General features: G+C 68.4%; 1 protein-coding gene across 1 annotated transcript in view; it reads right to left on the bottom strand.

Moving 5' to 3' along the window:
• Positions 1 to 20,357, bottom strand: part of KCNQ1 (potassium voltage-gated channel subfamily Q member 1) — a 217,301-nt gene that overhangs the window by 111,277 nt on the left and 85,667 nt on the right. Inside the window, exon 11 of the mRNA XM_070427109.1 lies at positions 15,980 to 16,100. Within this exon, the coding sequence (XP_070283210.1) occupies positions 15,980 to 16,100 (121 nt within the window). The remainder of the gene's footprint in view (positions 1 to 15,979; positions 16,101 to 20,357) is intronic.

Below are 20,357 nucleotides of genomic sequence, written 5' to 3'. Positions count from 1 at the left end.
ATCTGTGACCCACGAACCGGCATTACAGCCAGCTCGGCCCCTGCGCGGTAGAGCGCCTGCCTTGGTACCATGTGTGGGGCAGGGGCGCAGCTGGGAGGCACCGCACACCGAGCCGGCAAACGGCAGCCCCTGGAGAGGGCCCCCAGACGGAGAGGAAGCTGCCCGCAGGAGGCCGGGGGAGTGACCCTCCGGGCCTGTCCGGAGGCCTCGTGTCCCTACACGGGCCGGCGTGGCGCCTCCCCCCAAGCAGACCGTCGGCAGGAGGGCCCTGCGAGAGTGGACGCCCCCTCGGGGGGCTCAGGGCAGGACCCCCCCCCCTCCCCTTCTCCGGAGCTCGCCGGCTGGGTTTTTCCACCGCCTCCTTCCCCGCCCGCCCGCCCGCCGGGCCCTGCCTGAGCCCGCACAGCCAGGCCCCACAGGCACAGCCGAGCGCCGCCGAGCGAGTGTGTGAGCGAGCGTGTGCCCCGGACCAGGGTGCGACCCCTCCCGCGCACGGAGACATCAAAGGGAAGCAGGAAGCAGTGGGCCCGCTGACCCCCAGCAGACGGGGAGGCCGGTCCGCGGGGCCTAGGGCCCAGGCCTGGGGATTTTCCATCCCACGGGGATTTCCTCGGGACACCCCTGCCCCAGGACCCCCTGCCCCAGGACCCGCTGCCCCAGGACCCCCTGCCCCAGGACCCGCTGCCCCAGGACCCCCTACTCCGGCTGTGAGACTCCTTGAGCTCGTGGGGCCGGGCCGGGGCCAGTCGGGGGGCTCCCTAGCGGGGCCAGGAGCAGCAGGAAGCCCTGTCCTTGTCCCCCACCACGTGCTGCCTGTTGGCCTGGGCGCCTCAGACCCTGTGCCCGGACTGGAACCCGCCGGCAGGAAGGGCCGCGGAGTTTGCAGATGGCAGAGCATGTGCCTGCCCCACAGCCACACCTCCTCGACAGGGGTGGGGGCTCGCTCCCTGGCCGGCCAGGCCCAGGGGATCCCCTGAGAGACCCTCCTGCAGGGCCCAGTCCAGGCCCCAGCCCCAGCCCCAGCCCCAGCCCCAGGCCCCAGGCCCCAGCCCTCAGCCCCAGCCCCAGCCCCAGCCCCAGCCCCAGCCCCAGCCCTCAGCCCCAGCCCTCAGCCCTCAGCCCAGGCCCCAGGCCCCAGGCCCCAGCCCCAGCCCCAGCCCCAGCCCCAGCCCCAGGCCCAGCCCCAGCCCCAGCCCTCAGCCCTCAGCCCAGGCCCCAGGCCCCAGGCCCCAGCCCCAGCCCCAGCCCCAGCCCCAGCCCCAGCCCCAGCCCCCAGCCCAGGCCCCAGGCCCCAGGCCCCAGCCCCAGCCCCAGCCCCAGCCCCAGCCCCAGCCCCAGCCCCAGCCCCCAGCCCTCAGCCCCAGCCCCAGCCCCAGCCCCAGCCCCAGCCCCAGCCCCAGCCCTCAGCCCAGGCCCCAGCCCCAGCCCCAGCCCCAGCCCCCAGCCCCAGCCCCAGCCCCCAGCCCTCAGCCCAGGCCACCAGCCTGGGAGCCTGGCACTCAAGCCCCGGGGCTGGCGGACAGGCCGGGCCCCCATCTCCCAGTGCAGAGTGGGCTCATGTCTCCTGGACCTGCCTCACTTGGGGCGACTCCTTCTGGGGTCCTGCCCCCCCAGAGCTGAGGCTGCCAGGCCTCCCCCAACTCCTGCCCCTCCCACGTCAGGCCTGGCCGGGTCCTCACTTCCCCAGGACGATGGACTGGGCACCCGGGCCTACAAGGCCCTCCCAGACCTGGTTGCTAACACACCAGGCCCTCGGAACGGAGGGCGTCACACCCAGTCCCTTTGGGGTTCGCTTGGGGCGCGGGGGGGGGGGGGGAGAGGATGCTTGTCCAGGGGGTGCAGCTCTAAGGTGGGAGCCGCGGTCCAGGCTGGAAAGGGCTTGCAGGACACCCCAGCCTCGAGTCCGTTTTGTCCGGCGGCCATGCTCTGTGGGCCCAGAGCGTGGCCCCAGCAGGCGCGCTCATGTGGAAAGTGCTGGCAGGCCGGCCCGGGATCGGGTTTCCGCAGCTGTCCGCTCGGACACCCGGCCCTGTTGTTCGGCCGGAGCGAGGCTACTGGGACCGGGCGGGGTGTCTGCGGGGGGAATTGTTTCAGAACAGCCATGGAAACTTGGCGGCAGGGCTCGGGCACGGGGTCCCGGCCTCCGGTCGGGGCGAGGTGCCTACACGGCACCGAGAAGCCGGAGCGTGTTCCTCCCGGCGGCACCCGGCTCCGGGGGGGTGGCCTGGCCCACCCAGGGGGGCTTTGCCCCGAGCGTCGAAGGGCCTAAGGGGCACAGCCAGGCGGGGTTGGTGGGGGGCAGATGGGCAGGCACAGCTGTGTTCTCAGGGAGGCACCGGCAGGGAGGGTGAGGGGGGGTGAGCACCCACACTGTCGGCACCTCGGACTTGCTGGGGGCCGGCTGAGCACCCTTCTCTGCTCCCCCGTCGCCAGGTGGGTGGGAGGCAGAGGGGCCCAGTGTCCCCAGCGGCCGAGGGCGAACAGGCCGGGGCTGGGCAGCCGCGTCCACAGAGCACGTGGCCTCCCCTGGCAAAGGCCAGGCGCCGGGTGGGAACAGCCCGGCCCGCGCCCCCCGAGCCCTGGACCCCAGCCCCAGGGCCGAGCCCGCGTGGGCGCCGACACTCCAGTGCCCGGGAGAGGCAGGGAGGCCTGTGGCATGAGTGTCTGTGTGGGCTCGTCCCCACCCGCCGCGGGGTGACCCCACTGCCTGGGTCTGTGAGCGCTAGTGATCCTGGGGGGGGGGGGTCCCAGGCCCAGGGGCGCGCCACCTGCTGGTCCCTGCCCATAGGAAGCCCCACCCTGTTGTCTGATTCTCAGGGTTGTCCGAGGCCCCGCATTTCAGACCCAGGAGGCGCGAATGAGAGGCAGACCCCGCGGGTGGCACCCGGCGCACGCTGAACACGCTGTGTGGATCGGAGCACAGACCTTCCGGAGGGATCTTTGCAAGACAGAAGCCACAACTCGGGGCTCTCCGGAGGGGGCTGGTCACGGGCTGGCCTAGCAGGAGGCCCCCCTAAATCTGTCTGTGCCCGGCCGGCTTGTGTGGCAGAATGGGGGGGCAGGTTCCCTCACCCGTCCAGATGGGCAGGTCTGGCCAAGGGGCTCCTCACCAGGAAAGCCTGGCCCTGGGCCTGGACCAGGGCCACTCTTTTCGGCCAGAAAGTCACCTCCAGGACATGGAGGAAGCACACGGATTGCTTTTCTAATCCTGACAGACGAGGAGGAAGAGGGGGAGGTCAGCTAGAAGGTTCTGGAACAAGGTCTGCCCCAGAGGACACGCTTCCACGTGGACGGGTGCTGTGGGAGCGGAGGGTCCACGGGGACCCCCACGCCGACCCGGGGCTTGCCTGGTGCCAGCAGCAGGCCGGGCCCCGGGGCCCATGGGGGGCCGCCTCCCGGGAGGCCAGGGGGTAGCAACGGGCAGCCACTCGAGCCACTTCACTCCGCTTGGCGAGGTCCGTGCGTCCAATCGGAGCGGCCGGCCCGCGGGAGAGGCCTCTCGAGAGCCAGGTTCCCAAGGTGCTGCCCGTTAATGAGTGATTCGCTCTAAACAAAGTCTCGATAAGGGGAGGCGGCTGTTGACTGAGGAGCGGCTGGTCGCCAGGGAAAAGCTTCTGAAGGGGAAGAGACAAAAGGCCGGCGTCAGGTCTGCCGTGCGGGGAGCGCGGTGGAGAGCGACCCTCCGGCCAGCGGCGGCCCGAGTGTGGGGCCGGGGGGAGGGGGCCCGGAGCTGCTGCGAGTGCCGGGGCAGAGGCGGGGGGCCCGCAGCGAGGGCAGCTGCCCCGGGTCCCTGCGCCCAGCGGGAGCGGGTGGTGTGGGCAGGGAGCTGGCCCTGCAGGCGGCCGCGCGGCCTGGCCAGTGTCAGGGCCCGTCCTCCCTGAGCCCCGCTCGGCTATGAGTCTCTGCTTCCCCTCAGCAGCTCGGGTGTTTACTCTTTGCTAAGCCTGTGCTTTAACGGGTCGTGTTTTAAGAGGAAAACCGTCTTTGATGGAACCCTCCCCGGCTCCAGCCCCGGCTGGACGGGCAGGGGGCGGCCCCCTCATGGAGGTGCCCCTCCCTCGCCCCCAGCTCCATCGCCCTCGGGCACGAACCCTCCGTCAGAGTCATGACTCGGGCGCCGGCCATCTCTGCGCCTCCTGGGGTGGGGAGACTTCCTGGGCACGGGAGGATTTGGGGGGCCCTGGTTCTCAGGCCAGTGGGAGTCTTGCCATTGAAACGCGGGAACCCCCTCATTCTCAGGAGGCAGAGCAAGGCCGCGGCCAGGAAGGCCTCTGAGCACGGCCGGGGCAGAGGCTCAGGCCTCGGCACCCACAGACCAAGCGCCGCCCCCGGAACCCCGCTTTCTATCCGGGAACGTCTGCCACTCCCTCGCCGCGGTTTCTGGATCCACAAAAGCTGAAGCGGCCCCCACACCCACACACACACACACACACACACACACACACACACACGGCCCGGGTCCCGAGGCGCCAGCCGAGTCCTGTTTCCCCGAGCGGCAGCGGGAGCGGGGGCTGGGGGGCTCTCTGTGATCCTCGCCCCGTGGTGCCCCTCGCAGCCCTCCCGGGAGGGTGGCCGCAGCCGCACACAGATCCCCGCTCGTGCCCTCGCTCAGCCACCATCAAGCACCAGGGCCGCCGTGGCCAGCCCGTGGATCAGGGCGGGAGATAACGCTGAGCCAAGGCAGCCTCTGCCTCGCACCCGTGCTCGCAGGGACAGCAGTGGGCCTGGCCGCCAGCCCAGCAGACGGGGGCGCCGGGTGCCGGGCCTGGGCTCTGGCTTAGCCCTCAGCCCCTGAGGCTGGGACGGGGTGGCCCAGCCGAGACCGCAGGGCGCGTGTGCATAGAGCGCGCAGCCCCGGGCCCGGTGGAAGCTATCGGTTTAAGGTTATCCTTTAGCCCAGAGCTACGTGCGGGCGAGTGCGTTTTCCTCTGTGGAGTCAGTGACCACCCGGCTGGAGCTCCGAGAGGAGGGTCTGGGCCCACACGGGTCACGCCTCCCGCGGAGACGCAAGGACGGGGCCCCTTCCCCACCTGCCTTCAGGGTGCGCAACAGAACTTTCTAGTCCCTTCAGCTACGGCGGCCTGGACCCCGCCCCCCACCAGCCCTGGGGGAGCTGCCCTTCTTAGCTCAGGGTGTGCATGTAGGGTGGTGGGTGGCGAACAGCTAGAAACCCCCAGAGCAGCCGCGGGCACCCCCTCCCGTGCTTGGGGGCCGGCAGCCTGGACGGTTGGGGAGCTTCACCCAGTGACCCAGCCCCAGCTCTCACCCAGGGAGCTGAGGCCACCCCACCCCCAGAGCTTCCTCGGGGTCCCCATTCGTCCGCAGTCACCCCGCCTCAAGAGCCTTCTCTACATGGGAGTAAGCGGGAGCTTCAAGGCAACCAGGGTCCCAGGGTTGGAGGGAGAATGGCAGAGGGGGCCAGGGGGCGGGGGTGAGGGAGGCAGACGCTGGAGAAATGCCAGGGGAGGCCTGAGGCAGGAATGCCCTCCGCCCAGCCCCCCACGGCGCCCAGGGTCCCGGGCCTCCCTGGGCGTTCTGAACCCTGCCTCCAGCCGCAGGGAGCCCCCACCCCCACTTCCTCTCCGGCAGCAGTGGAGTGAGGAGGGCTTTCCTCCCGGCCCGACAGCTCTCCCAGATGGACGCGGGGCACCGACTTCCTCACCAGGAGGAAACCCTGCGCCTGTGACAATGAGGGGCCTGCGGAGGCGTGAGACAAGCCAGACGCAGGACAAGCCCCGAGATACCCTTCCCCGAGGATCTAAAATGGCCCCAGGAGCCCAGCCTAACGGGGCCTCGTCACGGCCAGGGCGAGGCCTCTGGGTCGGCCAGCCCCCCACCCAGTCCCGCACCTCCTGGTGGGCCCGGGAGCTGCTCCGAGGGTGGGTCTGAGGGTGCTTATAAAACAGCAGCAGCAGCAGCAGCAACTAAGGGACAGAGAAGGCGGGGCTTGGAGGTGACGGGCATGTGGCGGCCTAGACCACGGTCCCAGAGTCATTCAGTCCGGCCCTGCCCAGGCACGGGGGGAGGTCATGACGGATCCGCCATATAGGGCGGCTACTGCTCACGTTGGTCATTCTGTGTGGCCGAGAATGAGGCCACAGACATCACATGGCCTTTGGCAGCAACCCCCCCCCCCCTCCCCGCCCGGCCTAGGGGGTGGTGACGTTCCTGTGGGCGCACCGGCACCTCCACGCACCTCCACGCCCATCACGTGCGTTCGTTAACTATGTACAGGCCTCATGTCAGTCGCACCCAGCGGAGCGGTTTGAAAAAATTAAACATCCCACCAGCAGAAAAACACCACAGACCAGCCGTGGGCAAACTACGGCCCGCGGGCCGGATCCGGCCCGTTTGAAATGAATAAAACTAAAAAAAAAAAAGACCGCACCCTTTTATGTAATGATGTTTACTTTGAATTTATATTAGTTCACACAAACACTCCATCCATGCTTTTGTTCCGGCCTCCGGTCCGGTTTAAGAACCCACTGTGGCCCTCGAGTCAAAACGTGTGCCCACCCCTGCCATAGACGCAGCTAAAAACCAAAGGGAAGCTGGGATAAGGCGTTTCCCGCCCACGCCAGCTCCTCCCGGTCAGTCAGAGGAGGTGCAGCGAGGTGGTCCCCAAAAAGAGAAACCAGCGCGTCTAATTTTTCGGGAAGATAACAGCCGCGTTGGTAATAAAAGGTGGGGAGGGCACTGATGCGGTTCCCACACGGTGTGTGTGCAGGTGCGGCCTGCAGCCTTCATTTGGCAGCGTCGACCGAAACCTGCTGCGGGGGGAGAGGGGGGGGCTGAACCTCAGGAAGGGAATCCGTTACCATGAGACCCAAATATCACGCAAAAGGGACTTGTTTGGGAAGCTACCCTGAACAGTGGCCATGGGAGCGGGGACACTCAGGCGGCCCCTCCTCCAGCCGGTGGCTGCGGCATCTCCTCACTGGAGGAGAGGGGCTGGGTGATGCTGTGGGGTGCGCGGTGGCACCCCAGGCACCCGGGCCTGCCGTGGACGCGGCCGCCCTCCCGCGCGGGGACGTGGGCGCCAGGAGCCTCAGGAGGCAGGCCAGGGCGCCCTTCCTCTCTCACCGTTTCATCTGCTCAGCGCCCAGGCGCTTATCTCGCCGGCCTGGCTCTCCCCGCGCTGACGATGGGCTTAGCTCTTTCTAATCTCCTAATCTCCGGCCAAGAGGTCCTTCAGCCTCACTTAACTTCGTGAAATCTCACATCCCGGTGAGATTTACGGCCTCTCCTCTCAGTTATTTACTTTATACGGGGCTTGTTGATAAGGGCCGGCCCACAGCGCCTCCCTCAGCAGGGACGGGGCGGGTGAGCGGACGCGGGGCGGACGGCACAGCAGGCAGGGCACCTGGCAGGACTGACTCTGTGCGTGGCCGCTCACCGGGGCGCGGGAGGGCCAATGGCTCCTACCGCCCGGCTCATCCGTCCACGGGCAACGAGACCAACATCTGAGCCCCCGCAGTGCACAGGGCGGCCCATCCGCACACGCAGACACACGTGTCCGTGCGGAAAGCTGGGGAACACAGTGGACGCTGTTCAGGGGTGACCTTCAGGGCAGGAATGAGGGCTGGGGTGGGGCAGCCGGTTCCCCATGTCCCTCTGCAGCCTGGACCCGCGTGACCTGGCGCCCGTGACGCCCCTGGTCATCATCTCGGTGCTATGTGTGCAGAGCGGGAGCCGCGCGAGGGGCCGCGGTGGCTCTGCTTCCCGTCACTCCCAGGAGCAGGGCCGGTGCACCAAGGGCTTTCTGACGGGGAGCGGCCAGGCCGGAGGCTCCCAGGCGCCCCCCTCCCGGGAAGGGGTGCCCTCCACCCACCACACATCCGCGGTTCTCCCAGGGGGGACGTTACACACGTCTGCCCCCCGGGGCGGGGAGAGGAGCGGCTTTAAAGGCGAGAACGTGGGCAGCGTGTCCCGGCGGTTGCGTCTCCTCCGTATCTGTCTTCCCTCTATTCTCAGGCCGCCTCTCGTTCTGGTTCACGCAGCCGGACCACACGCTGCAGAGCGCGCTCGATGGCCGTGCCTCGCGCCCGTGTTACCGTGGTGCTTCCTAGCACACACTCACGGTTTAGACTCCGGTCTCCACGGTAACTCGGGCCCATTTCGCACCCGTGCCGTCTGCTGCTCTAACTGCCCCGGGGAAGAGCGGGCCGCGTTCCCGAAACGGCCTGGGCGTCCGGGGCAGTGACACCATGCGGACCGAGGAGGGCCGATCTCTCCCCGGGGGGTGGGGGCATCGCCAAGGGGGGACGGGACGGAGGAGGAGGTGGAGGGGAGATGGGGCCGGGGACCCACGTGGGTCAGGCCCGTACTAGCCACTCCGGGGGCTCTGCCCGGGCACCGCTGCCCCCGCCCCGGCGCGGGGAGGCCTGGCTACGCCGCCCGCTGAGAAACTGGCGGGAAGAGCCGGCGAGCACCCGCCTTCGGGAGGCTGCAGAGCGAGGCCTGGAAAAACTCCGCAGCTGGAGCGGACACAGAGGCCCGTTGAGAGCGGCGGCCGCGGTGTGCCCAGCGCCTCCTTTTACAGCCATTAGGGCGACAGGCCTCTCCCAGGCCCTGCGCGAGGGTTTCCAGGAAGCGGGCCTGGCACCGGCGGGACTGGAGCGACTTTAACGAGTTAACGTCAGAGGAAGGAGCATCAGGAAAGGTTTAAGGTTCGGCAAACGTTGTGAATTATTTTGCAAAGAGCCCTGGGCCTCCGCGGCAGAGGCGTGCGCTGCCGGGACGGTTCTAAGCCAGAGCCTGGTTCAAAGGCATGCAGCCGCCCGCTCCTGCAGCCTCACCCGGGCATTTGCCTCCACTCCTCGGACGGGCTCCCCGCGTGCCACCCGGGCCGGGAAAGCCCCACGTCGCCTGCCCTGCCTCCCCCAACGCCCCCGCCCGGCCCGGGCCCAGCCCCCGCGGCCGGCACACGTGCGCACGCAGCGCACCTTCCCAGGCAGGAAGCCGCCCTCTGCCAAGAGCGAATGGAATTCGCGTTTCCAGAAGGTGTCCTTGGCCCCCGGCCCCGCAGCCGCACGCGAAGAAAGGTCCCAGTGTGTGCCGGGCGGAGGGAGAAGGGGCCTCCATCTCTGCTCGGGGTTCTCTGGGCCCCAAGAAAAACCCACAGCTCCCTGGGCCCTGCTCAGCCACACCCGCCTCAGCCACATTCCTTCCCTTCCTGCGCCCGCACTGGGTGGCCCAGCAGCCAGCTCCACGCCGCCCTCCCCGCGGCCGGGAGACCAGGCCAGGTCCTCCCGGGGCCGCCAGCAAGCAAACCGGGGCCGCGCCCCAGGCCTGAAGCCGCCGGAAACCTCAGCGCCGCCCGCCCCCCTCCCCCCGTGGCTGCCTCACCGAGGAGCACAGGGCTCGCTCCCGTCAGCAGCGGGGCTCGCTCACGCAGGAAGTCTTGCTCTGTACCCCGTGTTGCCCTCCCCACTCGAGGGTCCCACATACCAGCAAGAAGGCCTCCCCACCCTCCGCCCCCGTCCAGCCTGGGCCTCCGTAGCGCCGAGACCCGGCATCCTCAAAGGTTAAGCATTCACAGGCCGAGGCCGACGCCGACGCCAACCCGACCAGTGAGACACAAGCCCACGTGCAGCTGCTCCGCGGACGGGCTGGTCACGTCCAGCCTCTCGGGCCCCTGTGCCCAGCACCTGCCTGGCCAGGGAGCGGCCAGCGGAGTCTGCCCCTGCAGGTCACAGCAGTGACGAGGACCGTGATGACCAGGGGCGTGGATGCGTTTCAGGGGCTCAGGGCGACCTGGTGCCCTGGCGGCACCTGTGCCAGCTGCTGCCCAGGTAGACCATCGGCAGCACAGGCTCAGCTCGCCCGCCCCCTCGCAGGAGCCCCCTGCCCGCCCCCTCACAGGAGTCCCCTGCCCAACCCCCAGCAGCCCTGCCCAGCCCCCAGGCCCGGCTCTCGGGCCCCAGGCACCTGCTAAGGACAAGCCCTGGTGGCTGCAGGCCCAACCCCGTGTGTTCCCAGGGAAACTCGTGACCTGGCTGTTTCAGGAGCTCCCGGGCCCAGTGAGAGGGTGTCCTCCAGGGCCCCCCTCATTTACACGGGTAACATCCCTCAGGCACTTGGTGCAGCAGGCCCACGCCGGACGCCTGACCCATCTCAGGGCCCAGAACCAGCACCGGACGCCTGAACCTCCCCAACGTGTAGAAGGCTCAGAGGCGAGTGACTGCCCAGCGCCCGACAGGCAGGACGCAGCCCCCCGAGCTGGCCAGGACCTGGAGGACTGTGTCCCCAGGCTGGGTGGACACCCCAGCAGGTGACAGGGAGTGACCCTCAGGCAGGTGCGCACAAGGCCCCACTGACCACTGCCGACCCAAGGGAAGTGAGAACAGCACGGGGCGCGCGAGCCGCAGTTCCAGACGCTCCACCCCGCGAGGATGGAGGGGCCGTTCGCGAGCCAGGCCAGCAGGCGGGGCCTGCGGCCCACCCAGCGCCCAGCTCTGTCCTCGAGCCACAGTGATCGGGAGCCTGGCAGGAAACACAAGCAAGAGAACCACTCAGGTCTGACCCGTGGGACCGGGTTGGGTCCAGCAGCGGCCCAGGCAGAGCTGGTCACGACGGTGCGGCCGGCAGCGGGAAGACGGCAGGCTCAGGACGGAGGCCGAGCGGCTGTCCAGGCCGGGAGAGTGTACCTGGACCTCGGCCTCGCCCTGGATGCAGCGATCACCCCAGGTGGATGCAGACCTGGGGGAAGGTGAGCTTGTGGAGCCACAGGAAACATGGCCCGTGGCCTGGGTGTGGTCAGAGCTGCGCGGACGGGGCGCGGACGGCATGACCGAGATCGAGTGGAAATCCAGACCCTCTGTTCACCGGGAGCCCCCGAGGCCACGGGCGCCTGCACGGGAGGTGCTCCCCATCGGGGCCCAGACCCCTTCCCGGTGAGGCCAAGCACACGGATGTGCTTCTGACAAGCCACGCGTGTCCGAGATCCACGGAGACAGGAAGCTCCCGCGGTCGGCGGAAGACGCGGCGTGAGATCAAGGACAGGATCCGGCTGAAGGACAACGCGGGAAGGGGCTCCGCTGCGTGAGCATCAGGTCGCTGCGAATCAAACCCGTCTGACGGCTCCGGACCCACCAGCGCGGCTACAAAGGAAACCCCAGGAGATGCCCGCCTTCCCAGCCGCTGGTGAGGACGGCGGAGGGCAGCCATTCGCCCGCTGCTGGTGCCGTGAGCGGGGTGGGCACGGCCTTGGGCAGTCCTCACTGAGTGTACACGCCCACCTGACGGCCAGCACTCCCTGCCTGGCACGTGCTCACCAGAAATATAACCGTGTCCAACAAGGCCTGGTGACCACCCCCTTGGGAACCTCCCGGCAGCCGAGAGAGAGCAGGTGAAGAGCATGGGCCACTCCCGCGCCTCAGCTGCCAGGAGCCAGGCCTGTCCCCCCCCGTCCCCCGCGACAGGGGCTCCCAGTTACGTGGCTCCAGGGTGAGCATGCATGCACCCCGCCCTGAGGTCGGGCGCACATCTGTGTGCAGTGCCTCCGTCCCCAGACCAGGGGAGCACGCTGCCCGGTGTGTCCTTTCGAGCCCAGAGCCTGGAGCCGGGCGGCCGGGCCTGCCCCGGGGCCACACACCTCAGGGCTCAGTCCCCTTCCCGGGTTAGGCCGAGCACATGCGGGACCCCCAACCCCGGAAATGCCCCCGGGCCGACAGTGCGACTTGTGGGGTCATTCTGTCCGCCACCCACCCCTGTGGTTGGGCGCGTACCTCTCCCTGGTCCTGCAGCCTCGCCGGGGGCGCAGCGGAGGCCGAGCCTGGGCCGAGGGCGCGAGGCTGCCCGCTCTGACCGGGCCTGCTCCCCAGACAGCGGCCGCCCCATGTGCTCAGTGGACGAAGCGAAGCTCCCAGAGGGTGGGGGTCCCCTGGGGGCCGCCCGCAGTTGGGCGGTGCCGGCCGGGAGCCAGTCTGAGGGCATCCCATTCCCAGTCCCGTCCCTTTCCCACCGAGCCGTCCTGCCTGGCGTTTAACTGAGTCGGGAGAACATGTCACCCCCACTCCATGCCTTTCGGGGCCGGGAAGCCTGTACTCACAGCTCCCCGCAGCCCTCCCCCGGGGCCGCCTGGGGCCGCCTGGCACCTCGTGCAGGCAGAGGTGGTCCGAGCCCCGAAGGAGACAGAGACAGGACACGGGTCTCTTCTGTTCCTGGCAAGCCCCCTCCCCGTCCGCCGGACACTGGTCCCAGCGCAGCCTCCCCGGCCGCCGGACACTGGTCCCAGCGCAGCCTCCCCGGCCGCCGGACACTGGTCCCAGCGCAGCCTCCCCGGCCGCCGGACACTGGTCCCAGCGCAGCCTCCCCGGCCGCCCCCCGAGGTCTGCGGGGCAGGGAGCGGAGCAAGGAGCCGGCGGAGGGGCGGTGCCCGTGCCGCTGTGGCCCGTGGGCTGGGGCCCGAGTCACTGAAGTGTCCCAGCAAGTGGTCCCCCCGAGAGCTACCCCGGGCCCCACGGAGCCAGCGCGGGGCCGAGCCTGTGACATTTGCCCCGTTTCCAACAGGCACGGCCGGGCTGGCCCCGGCCTCGCTGACAGATGCAGAATTCAGGAGACATTAGCAGTGATGTGGACGAAAGCCAGGCCACAGCGGCCTCGCTGGAAAGCAGAAACTGGAACGTTTTGGCGTGAGACTCTGCAGGGCCCGGGAGAAAGTTGAAGACATGGAAATTCTAATTAACACACACGAGGCTGGTTTTGCTCAAGGATCCACGGGCTGTCATGGCGCGGGAGGCCCGCAGCACATGCTCGTGGGGTGCGCGGTCACCTGTGGGCCCCGAGGTGCGCAGGGCCCGCCGCGCACGCTCCCGTGCAGGGCAGGCTGGGGGGGTGGGGCGCTGGCAAACATGAGCGAGTCCCCCCACGGAGGGGACCGGGGACCAGCGCTCCTGGAGGGACCCTTCGGGGAGCACAGGTCGCTGTGCTCACGACGGCCTGGCCTCCTGCCCCCTCTGTAGTGGGGATCCCCGTACCATGGACGGGGCTGGTGTGGGGGGGCTGCATGGAACGGCTGCTGCCCCCAGGGCTGCTGGGAAAGGTAGCCACGTCCTCCTGCCCAGGCCTCTCTGCCCAGCTGGCCCGGCCCTGGGTGGGCACCGAGGCTCCGGAGCCCTCGCCCTCCCCTTGGGATGCGCTGGCCGGCCCCGCGGCGGGCGGCGGGGTGCGGGGGGGGGGGGGGCCTGTCTGCTCTGGGGGGAGGTCGGAGCTGCCCTGGCTGGGCTTTAAGGGTGCCCGGGAGGCTGAGCAGCCGCACAGGCCCTGCTCCCCAGAAGCCGAGGGCCAGGCAGGGAAACACCCCAGAAGGGTCCCCGGCCCCGTGGTGACAGCTCTGGGACGGACCGAGGGCCTCGAGCGGGAGGAGGGCACGCTGCCGCCCCGGGCCCCTGGGCCTCTGCGCGGAGGACGGGCGGGTGCTGGGAGGAGGAGGACTCCGAGGCACGTTCCCGAAGGGCACCATGTGCCAGGCTGGGCCGGGGCCTCGGTGGGCAGGAGCCCCGGAAACCTCCCTGGCTCTTGCTGGGGTGCACGGCTCCCCTCCTGTGGGGTGAGGGAGGGGCTCCCCCATCCCCACACTGTGCCCGGCATATCCTGCCTCTACCTCGTACTTGCCCCTGGAAGCCCCGCAGCCAGGCTCGGAGTGGGCGCGGGCGCAGGCATGGGCACGGGCAGCCAGCTGCTCCCTCTGGCCCCGGGGGACCTGGGAGACCGCCTGGAAGGGGTGCGGGCTGCACGGTGCTGGGGTGGCTAACGCCACTGTCTCCTCAGCCCACTGGACCCCAGCTCTGCTCCCAGCGACGCCCCAGTTTGCACCGGGCTGGCTCAGTGACCTGGGCCCCCACCCCGCCCTTCTCCCAGCTCCGGGACCTTCCGTAATGGAGGCTGCGGTGACCTCACCTCCCTGGGGCCCTCCGGGCGGGGAGAGCTGGAGATGGAACAAAATGTGTCTTTATTTATGCTTTTAATTTGAATTCTGGAGCGGGCCCAACGTGGGAATACATTTAACATCAGTAAAATGCTGAGGAACTGGGTCTGCTGCTCAGTAACCCCCTCCCGCCCGCTTGGCCCCTGTGAGACCCCGCGTGCATCCCCGTCTCACACACGGGCATGTGGCTCTCCCCGGGGGTGGGGGCTGGGGTGCCGGGACCGCGCTGTCCCCAGCAGCTGGGGCGGGTCCATCAGGGGCTCGGTCACCAGGCAGGCTGTGCCGGAGGCACAGGAATGCAGTCCCAGCGCGGGCACCGAGGCCCGGCTGCCCCCTCCCTGCCCTGAGTGGTGGCAGCCCGAGTAAACACGCTGCCACGGCCGCTGCAGCCGGGGGGGGGGGGGGGGGGCTCTGCCAGGCCCGTGGCCCCGGGGCACGTAGGTTCTGAGGCCCCAGCCCCTCTCGCGTGCCTGCACCCTATGCTCAGGGGGTCGTACCCCAACTGCTACGCACACCGGCACACCCACCCCGCAGAGACCTTGGTCCCCGCCCCCAGCGCCTGCAGACCCTTCACCCCGGCCCCACGCCCAGTGGTCACACCAGCCTCTGCTTCTGAGCAGGTCTGTGCTGTCCACAGCCTCCCAGTGACCGGGTGAGGATGGGGGTCTTGCCTGCTTAGGCCCAGCCAGTGCTGGACACCCCCCCACACCGAGCACGCAGGCCATGGTGCTCTCACCCCCCACACCAAGCCCCCGCCCCTGAGCCCCCGCCCCTGAGCGGGCAGGCCATGGTGTTGTGCCCCTCGCCCCCAAGCACGCAGGTCATGGTGCTCCCCCCCGCCCCGCCCCAGCCCCTTCCCTCCCCCTTCCCCGAGCGGCAGGCCATGGCGCTGTGCTTCAGGCTCTGGTGCCCAGCTGTGCAGCCCTGAGCCAGGGTGTAGTGGGTGCTCTCCCTTCGGGCCCCAACCCGGCCCTGCCAGGCTGCCTGGCTCCGCTGCGCCCACACCTCAGCCAGCGGGCAGGTGGCCTCCAGGAAGCGCCGGAGGTCGGAGCCCCTCCCAGGCCAACTGCCGCCCTGTTCCCCAGGGCTCGGCCCCCACCCAGCCTGCGAGCACAGGGTCTCCTGTCAGCCTCCCTGTCGCACAGGGGCCTCCAGGGTGGCCGGCGGGTCCATCTGGTCATAGCACCACCCTGAGACGCCACAGCCGCCTCGTCCTTGCCCCCCGAGGCTGCCAGTCCCCGCCATACGAGCACCCGAGGCCCTGCAGTGACGGTCCCAGCCTCCTGCGTCACCAGCAGGCAAAGGCTGTGCCCAGCCAGTAGCACGGGCAGCAGGCGCAGGGCCTCAATTCAACAGCAGCGCCCACAGCTCAGACAACCTGGGCCCTCAGAGCCCCGAGAACCAGAGGCCTGGTGACCGTCCCAGAGAGAGAGGCAGGGAGGGCCAGCGAGGGGCTGGGAAGGGCTGAGCGTGGGCTCACACGTCCTGACACAACAAGACTTCCCCGGGGACACCCCTGGTGGGCGGTGGCCGGAATGGGCCTCACGGTCCCGCTGACCCACCTCAGGCTGTCACGCTGGGTGCCCTGACGGAGGGGCACTGACCACCTCGCCGGGCGGGCAGGCGGCATCTGGCCCGTTGTGCCTCGGGCAGGCCAACGGGAAGGCACGGAAAGAGCCATGGCCTGCACCTGGAGGAGCCCTGCGGACAGCGGCACCTGCCCTGGCCCTGGCCAGGGCGCCACGGGGAAAGCTCAGAACCAAAGTCGTCTCTTTCTGGGGGAGCGGAGGCGGGGCCGGGGCGGGGGGGGGGGGGGGAGGGAGGGGGACAGCAATCTCAGACGCTCCGAGCACGAAAACAGGTGGAAAATGGCCGGCGGGTTTTCCATAAGTCAGACCAGCGTCCAGGCTCTCGGCCGAGGCGGGCAGTGCCCTGCGCTCCCCCCACCCGGCCCCGCCTTGGCGCCGCCCTGGTGGCCAGTGGCCTGGCCCGGCCCCGCACGCGGCAGCCTCCGCCCCTGCCCCCTCCGTCCCGCGAGCAGGCACTCACTGCGACACGTGGGTGATGGGGACCAGCAGGGTCTCCCCTTCCAGGTCCAGGTCCTCGGCGAAGCTGTTGGTCCTGGTGAACTGGGGCGTGCTCACCTCCAGCAGCGCGGGGCTCTTCTTCGCTGCGGGGAGAGCGGGCACGTCAGACGCCAGGGAGGCTCGGTGGCCAGGGGCCCGGGGCTGTCCAGAGCTGGGCTCGGATGCCCACCCAACCTGCCTCGCTGGCACGGACACCTTGGCACCTGGGCCTCCCCACGGACGGACGAGATGTCCCCGAGGGGTGGGGTGGAGACCCCACAGGGAGCCGAGCACCGAGCACCTGGGGCTGAGAGGCCCACGGGCCTGGGCTCCAGTGGCTCTGGAGCAGCAGGGGCCGCGATGCCTCGTGAGGACTGGGCCCTGGACTCCCTCAGCTTCGCCCCTGCTACTTGGGTCGAGGATCAGACCAGCACAAGTCCAGTCAGAGGCACGACCCACCCCCACACCGGCATGCCGACGGCAGGCTGCGGACACCTCACTGAAGAGCCGGGGTGGGGGTCAGAGTCCCGTCAGCGAGGACAGAAAGCCAGGAGGAGGGGCAGCGGCTCACCAAGAGGCCACGGCACCACCTGCACCTGGGGGTACAGACCCCGCGAGGGGCCGCACAGGTGGGCTCCCAGCCTGCCCTCCCCGGACTGACAGGGCCCGGGCCAGACGGGGAGCACCCATCCGTCCCCTGATTTTCAGTCTGGACTTACTGTTTTACATTTAAAGTTTTTTAAAAATATATTTTTGTTGATTTCAGAGAGGAAGGGAGACGGAGAGAGAGAGAGAGAGAGAGAGAGAGAGAGAGAGAGAGAGAGAGAGAAACATCAATGGTGAGAGTCATGGGTCAGTTGCCTCCTGCACGCCTCACACTGGGGATCGAGCACGCAACCTGGGCACGTGCCCTGACCGGGAATCCAACCGTGACCTCCTGGTTCACAGGTCAACGCTCAACCTCTGAGCCACACCGGCCGGGCACTAAGTTTACTTAAAGTTTTCCCTGTAAAAGAGTTAATTACTCCTTGTAAAAGGTAAAGATTCACAAAGGCCCCTCCCCCAGGCCATCAGTGTCAGCCACTAGCGGGATTCCCACCTCTTCCTTCTCTGCTTGCGGTGGCTGCAGACTTGCTTTGATACCCGGGATGTGATTAGTCCTTATTACCAACTTTTGTCTTAGAGAGAGCCAGAGAGAGAAACATCTGTACGAGAGAGAAACACCGGCCGGCCGCCTCCCGTACACGTCCCGGCCAGGGCTTGCACCCTCCACCCAGGCATGGGCCTGACTGGGAATCGAGCCTGCGACCTGGTATACAGGACAACGCTCCAACTTACTGAGCCACCGGCCAGGGCACGCGTTTTGTTTTTAAAATCATACGCCTCTCTTTTGCTTTTTTGAAAAAGGGAGGTTTTCCCACCCAAAGTAATGCAACTGTTTCCTAAATCTATTTGTAATTTAAGTGTGTGTGTGTGTGTGTGTGTGTATTTAGCATTTGAACGGTCAGCCATCGGACCATGGACGTGTGAGAGCTGGAATAGACCATCTTCCTGGAGCCCCGAAGCAAAACAGGGACGCTCCCTGAAGGAAACGGGAAATCCCTGGGCCTCGGACCGGGCCCTGAAGGTTGAACTCCGACACCGGAAGCTCGATCTGTGAGGGGAAATGGAAGGACTGGACGTGATCAGAGTGAAAAGCATTTGCCTGCGAGAGACACCGCCAAGGACAGGAGTCAGGCCACGGGCGGGAGGCCTGGGCGCGGCACCGCCCGGCCGAGGACTCGCCGGGACTAGAGGAGCGGGCGCAGCTTGCCGGCGAGCAGCAGACAACCCCGCTGGACGCATGGGCTGCCGGTCAGCAGACAGCGGATGCCTTGCTCCGCCGGCCTCTGCGGTTACGAGGGAAAAGCCGATCAAACCCGCAGTGAGCCCACCGCGCCGTTAGCACGGCTCACGTCTCTGAGTGGCTTCGGGTGTTTATTTGGGGAGAAGAAAGAGCCTCACTCCTCACTTTACATTCGAAGAGAAAGAATGGCGCCCGGCGTGCCGTGTGCCGAGGGTGTGAGCGGTGAGAAGCTGGCGTGGGGGGGCGGGGGGACGGCGGCCTCGGTGGAGAGAGCTGGGCCGCACCTTCCTTCCAAGTTAGACAGTCACTCGCGGGGGACCCAGCTGTCCCCCCCACACACTCACCCGGCGCATGGAAATCATGTCTCCAAAGCCTGACCGTGAACGTGCACAGCAACTTCGCTCACGGTCGCCCAAACCTGGCGACGCCCGAGCCGTCCAGTCCGTGAAGGGAAACCGTGGTACGTCCATCTACGAGAAGACCGCTCGCCATCGAAGGAAACCAGCGGACGGGTCATCAACAACACGGAGAACCCCACACGCGTGTTCCGTGGCCGTGAGAGAAGCCAGAGGCCAAGAGCTACCTACTGTCTGGATCCGTGTCCATGACCTTCGGGAAAAGGACGGGGGCAGGGGCCTGAAGCAGAGGGAAGCGCAGACCCTGTTCCTGGGGGAGGGGAGCGCTCGCTCCCGAGGGCCGCACACGGGAAGTCGTAGGCCCAGGGCCTTCTGGGTGCTGCTGCGGTGGTGGGGCCATGACACGGCCAAACCCACCCACCTGTGCGTGTCCGCGCCAGCTTACTGTTTGCAGACACAGCGCAGTCCCTCGTTAATTCCAGCAGGAAGGGAAGGGGAAGGCGCGCGGCCCCCGAGCCTCGGGAAACGGCCCCAGACCGGACACGACCGGGTGAAGGACGAGGAAGAGAGCTCGTAAACACAGGACGCGCTTGTGAAACGTCCCCGCGAGGGTGCTGCCGCTCCCACGGTCCACAGACACGCAAGTAAGCGACGGACGACGCAGCCAGGCTTCCGGCCGCCAGAGGAAGAAGTAAATCAGTGGTGGGGTGCGTGTGGACGAGCCCTGCGGCCAGAACACCGGCTGAGCGCCCACTGAGCTGACGTGGACACGGGCAGCGCGGGTGCGCCCTCGGGCTACGTGCGGACAGGGGTCTCCCGCTCCGCCTGCCGAGATCCTGGGAGCAGCGGCCACCCTGAGGCCACTCGCCCACCCCGGGGGCTGGTCTCTGACCCCTCACCCCAGCGACAGGGGCCAGGCTGGGGCTGAGCGGGGAGACGCAGGCCCGGCCCAGGTGCCGTCTGGAATAGGCCGAACCCTGGATGGGGGCGATGAGGGCCTGTCACGGAGACCCGGGAACCCCGAAGAGCTGGCCATCCAGTGGCCATTAAAACGGCCTAATCTGAGCAACAGCATAACGAACAGGATTGGGTTTTTAGCTCCACACACAGTCCCGAGTCGTCGCTAGCCCGCCGCGAGTGAAGGAAGCCTGGCGGAGAGGGCCGGAGTGACGGAGGAAGAATGAGGAAGACAAAGACGGAGGCAGCGCGGGAATGCGGCGGGACCTGCCGCGGGCGGCCCCCACCGTGAGCGATGAACGCGGAAGCCAGTGGGTGCGACTCGGAGGCACAACTTCAAAGCACCTCCCCTCCAACCTGTGCCCCTCGCCACGGCCGTGGGAACAGGTGTCCCCGGCTCTTTGATCCGCCCTCCCCTCCCCACCCCTCCCCGAGCGTGGGCCGAGCTCGGCTGGCTTCTCACGACCGGGCTGTGCGAAGGGAGACGCGGCGCCCTCATGGGGGGCGGGGTGCGGGGAGCCTGGCTGGACCCCCGCACCCGGTGAGGATGCCACGGACCACGACGTGACACGGTGAGGCGAGCCCCTCACATCAGTGGCACTTTCTCCAAACCCATGTCGCCTGCCTGAGCCCGAGGGAGTGAGACCCACCCAGAGGTCAGGGCCCCTGCGGAGCGCTCCTCCCAGGGTCAAGGTCATGAGGAGCAGGCCGCACAGAGGTCACGAGGAGGCCTGCGAACCAAGCCTGGGTCTCGGGACGGAACAGGGACACCGGGCGAGCTGGGCCGTCGGACAGGGGGCCGGCGCTGCTGCGAGGGAACTCCTGGTTTCTGTCGCCACACGGCTGTCGGGGATGCTGACGGCGGGGATGCAGGAGGAAGCACAGGGGACTCGGCCGTCCCTGCCTCTTCTGCGGAGAGATCGGCAGGATCACGAGTGTGTCCTGGAGGAGCTACAAGGACTCCGAGGACAAATGGCCAGACCTCGCTAAGCGACGCTCAAGGCAGACACGCGAGGAGGCCCCAGGTGCATGCTGGGCCCGGCGGCCGGCTCGGACCCGGAGCTGGTGGGGCAAGAGGACAGGAGGCCTGGCCGTCCGAGGGGCAGCCTGGCCGGAGAGACGGACAGGTCACTGGGCCGGGCCGGGCCGGGCCGGGCCGGGGTGGGAACCAGCCCCACACGAAGGGACACCTGCTCTGCTCT

Source organism: Myotis yumanensis, unplaced genomic scaffold (assembly GCF_028538775.1).
Source record: "Myotis yumanensis isolate MYYU_CA2020_CCGP unplaced genomic scaffold, mMyoYum1.0.hap1 SCAF_10, whole genome shotgun sequence".
Lineage (NCBI taxonomy): Eukaryota > Metazoa > Chordata > Mammalia > Chiroptera > Vespertilionidae > Myotis > Myotis yumanensis.
The sequence above is the reverse complement of the archived record's forward strand: the minus strand, read 5'-3'. Positions and strand labels throughout refer to the sequence as shown.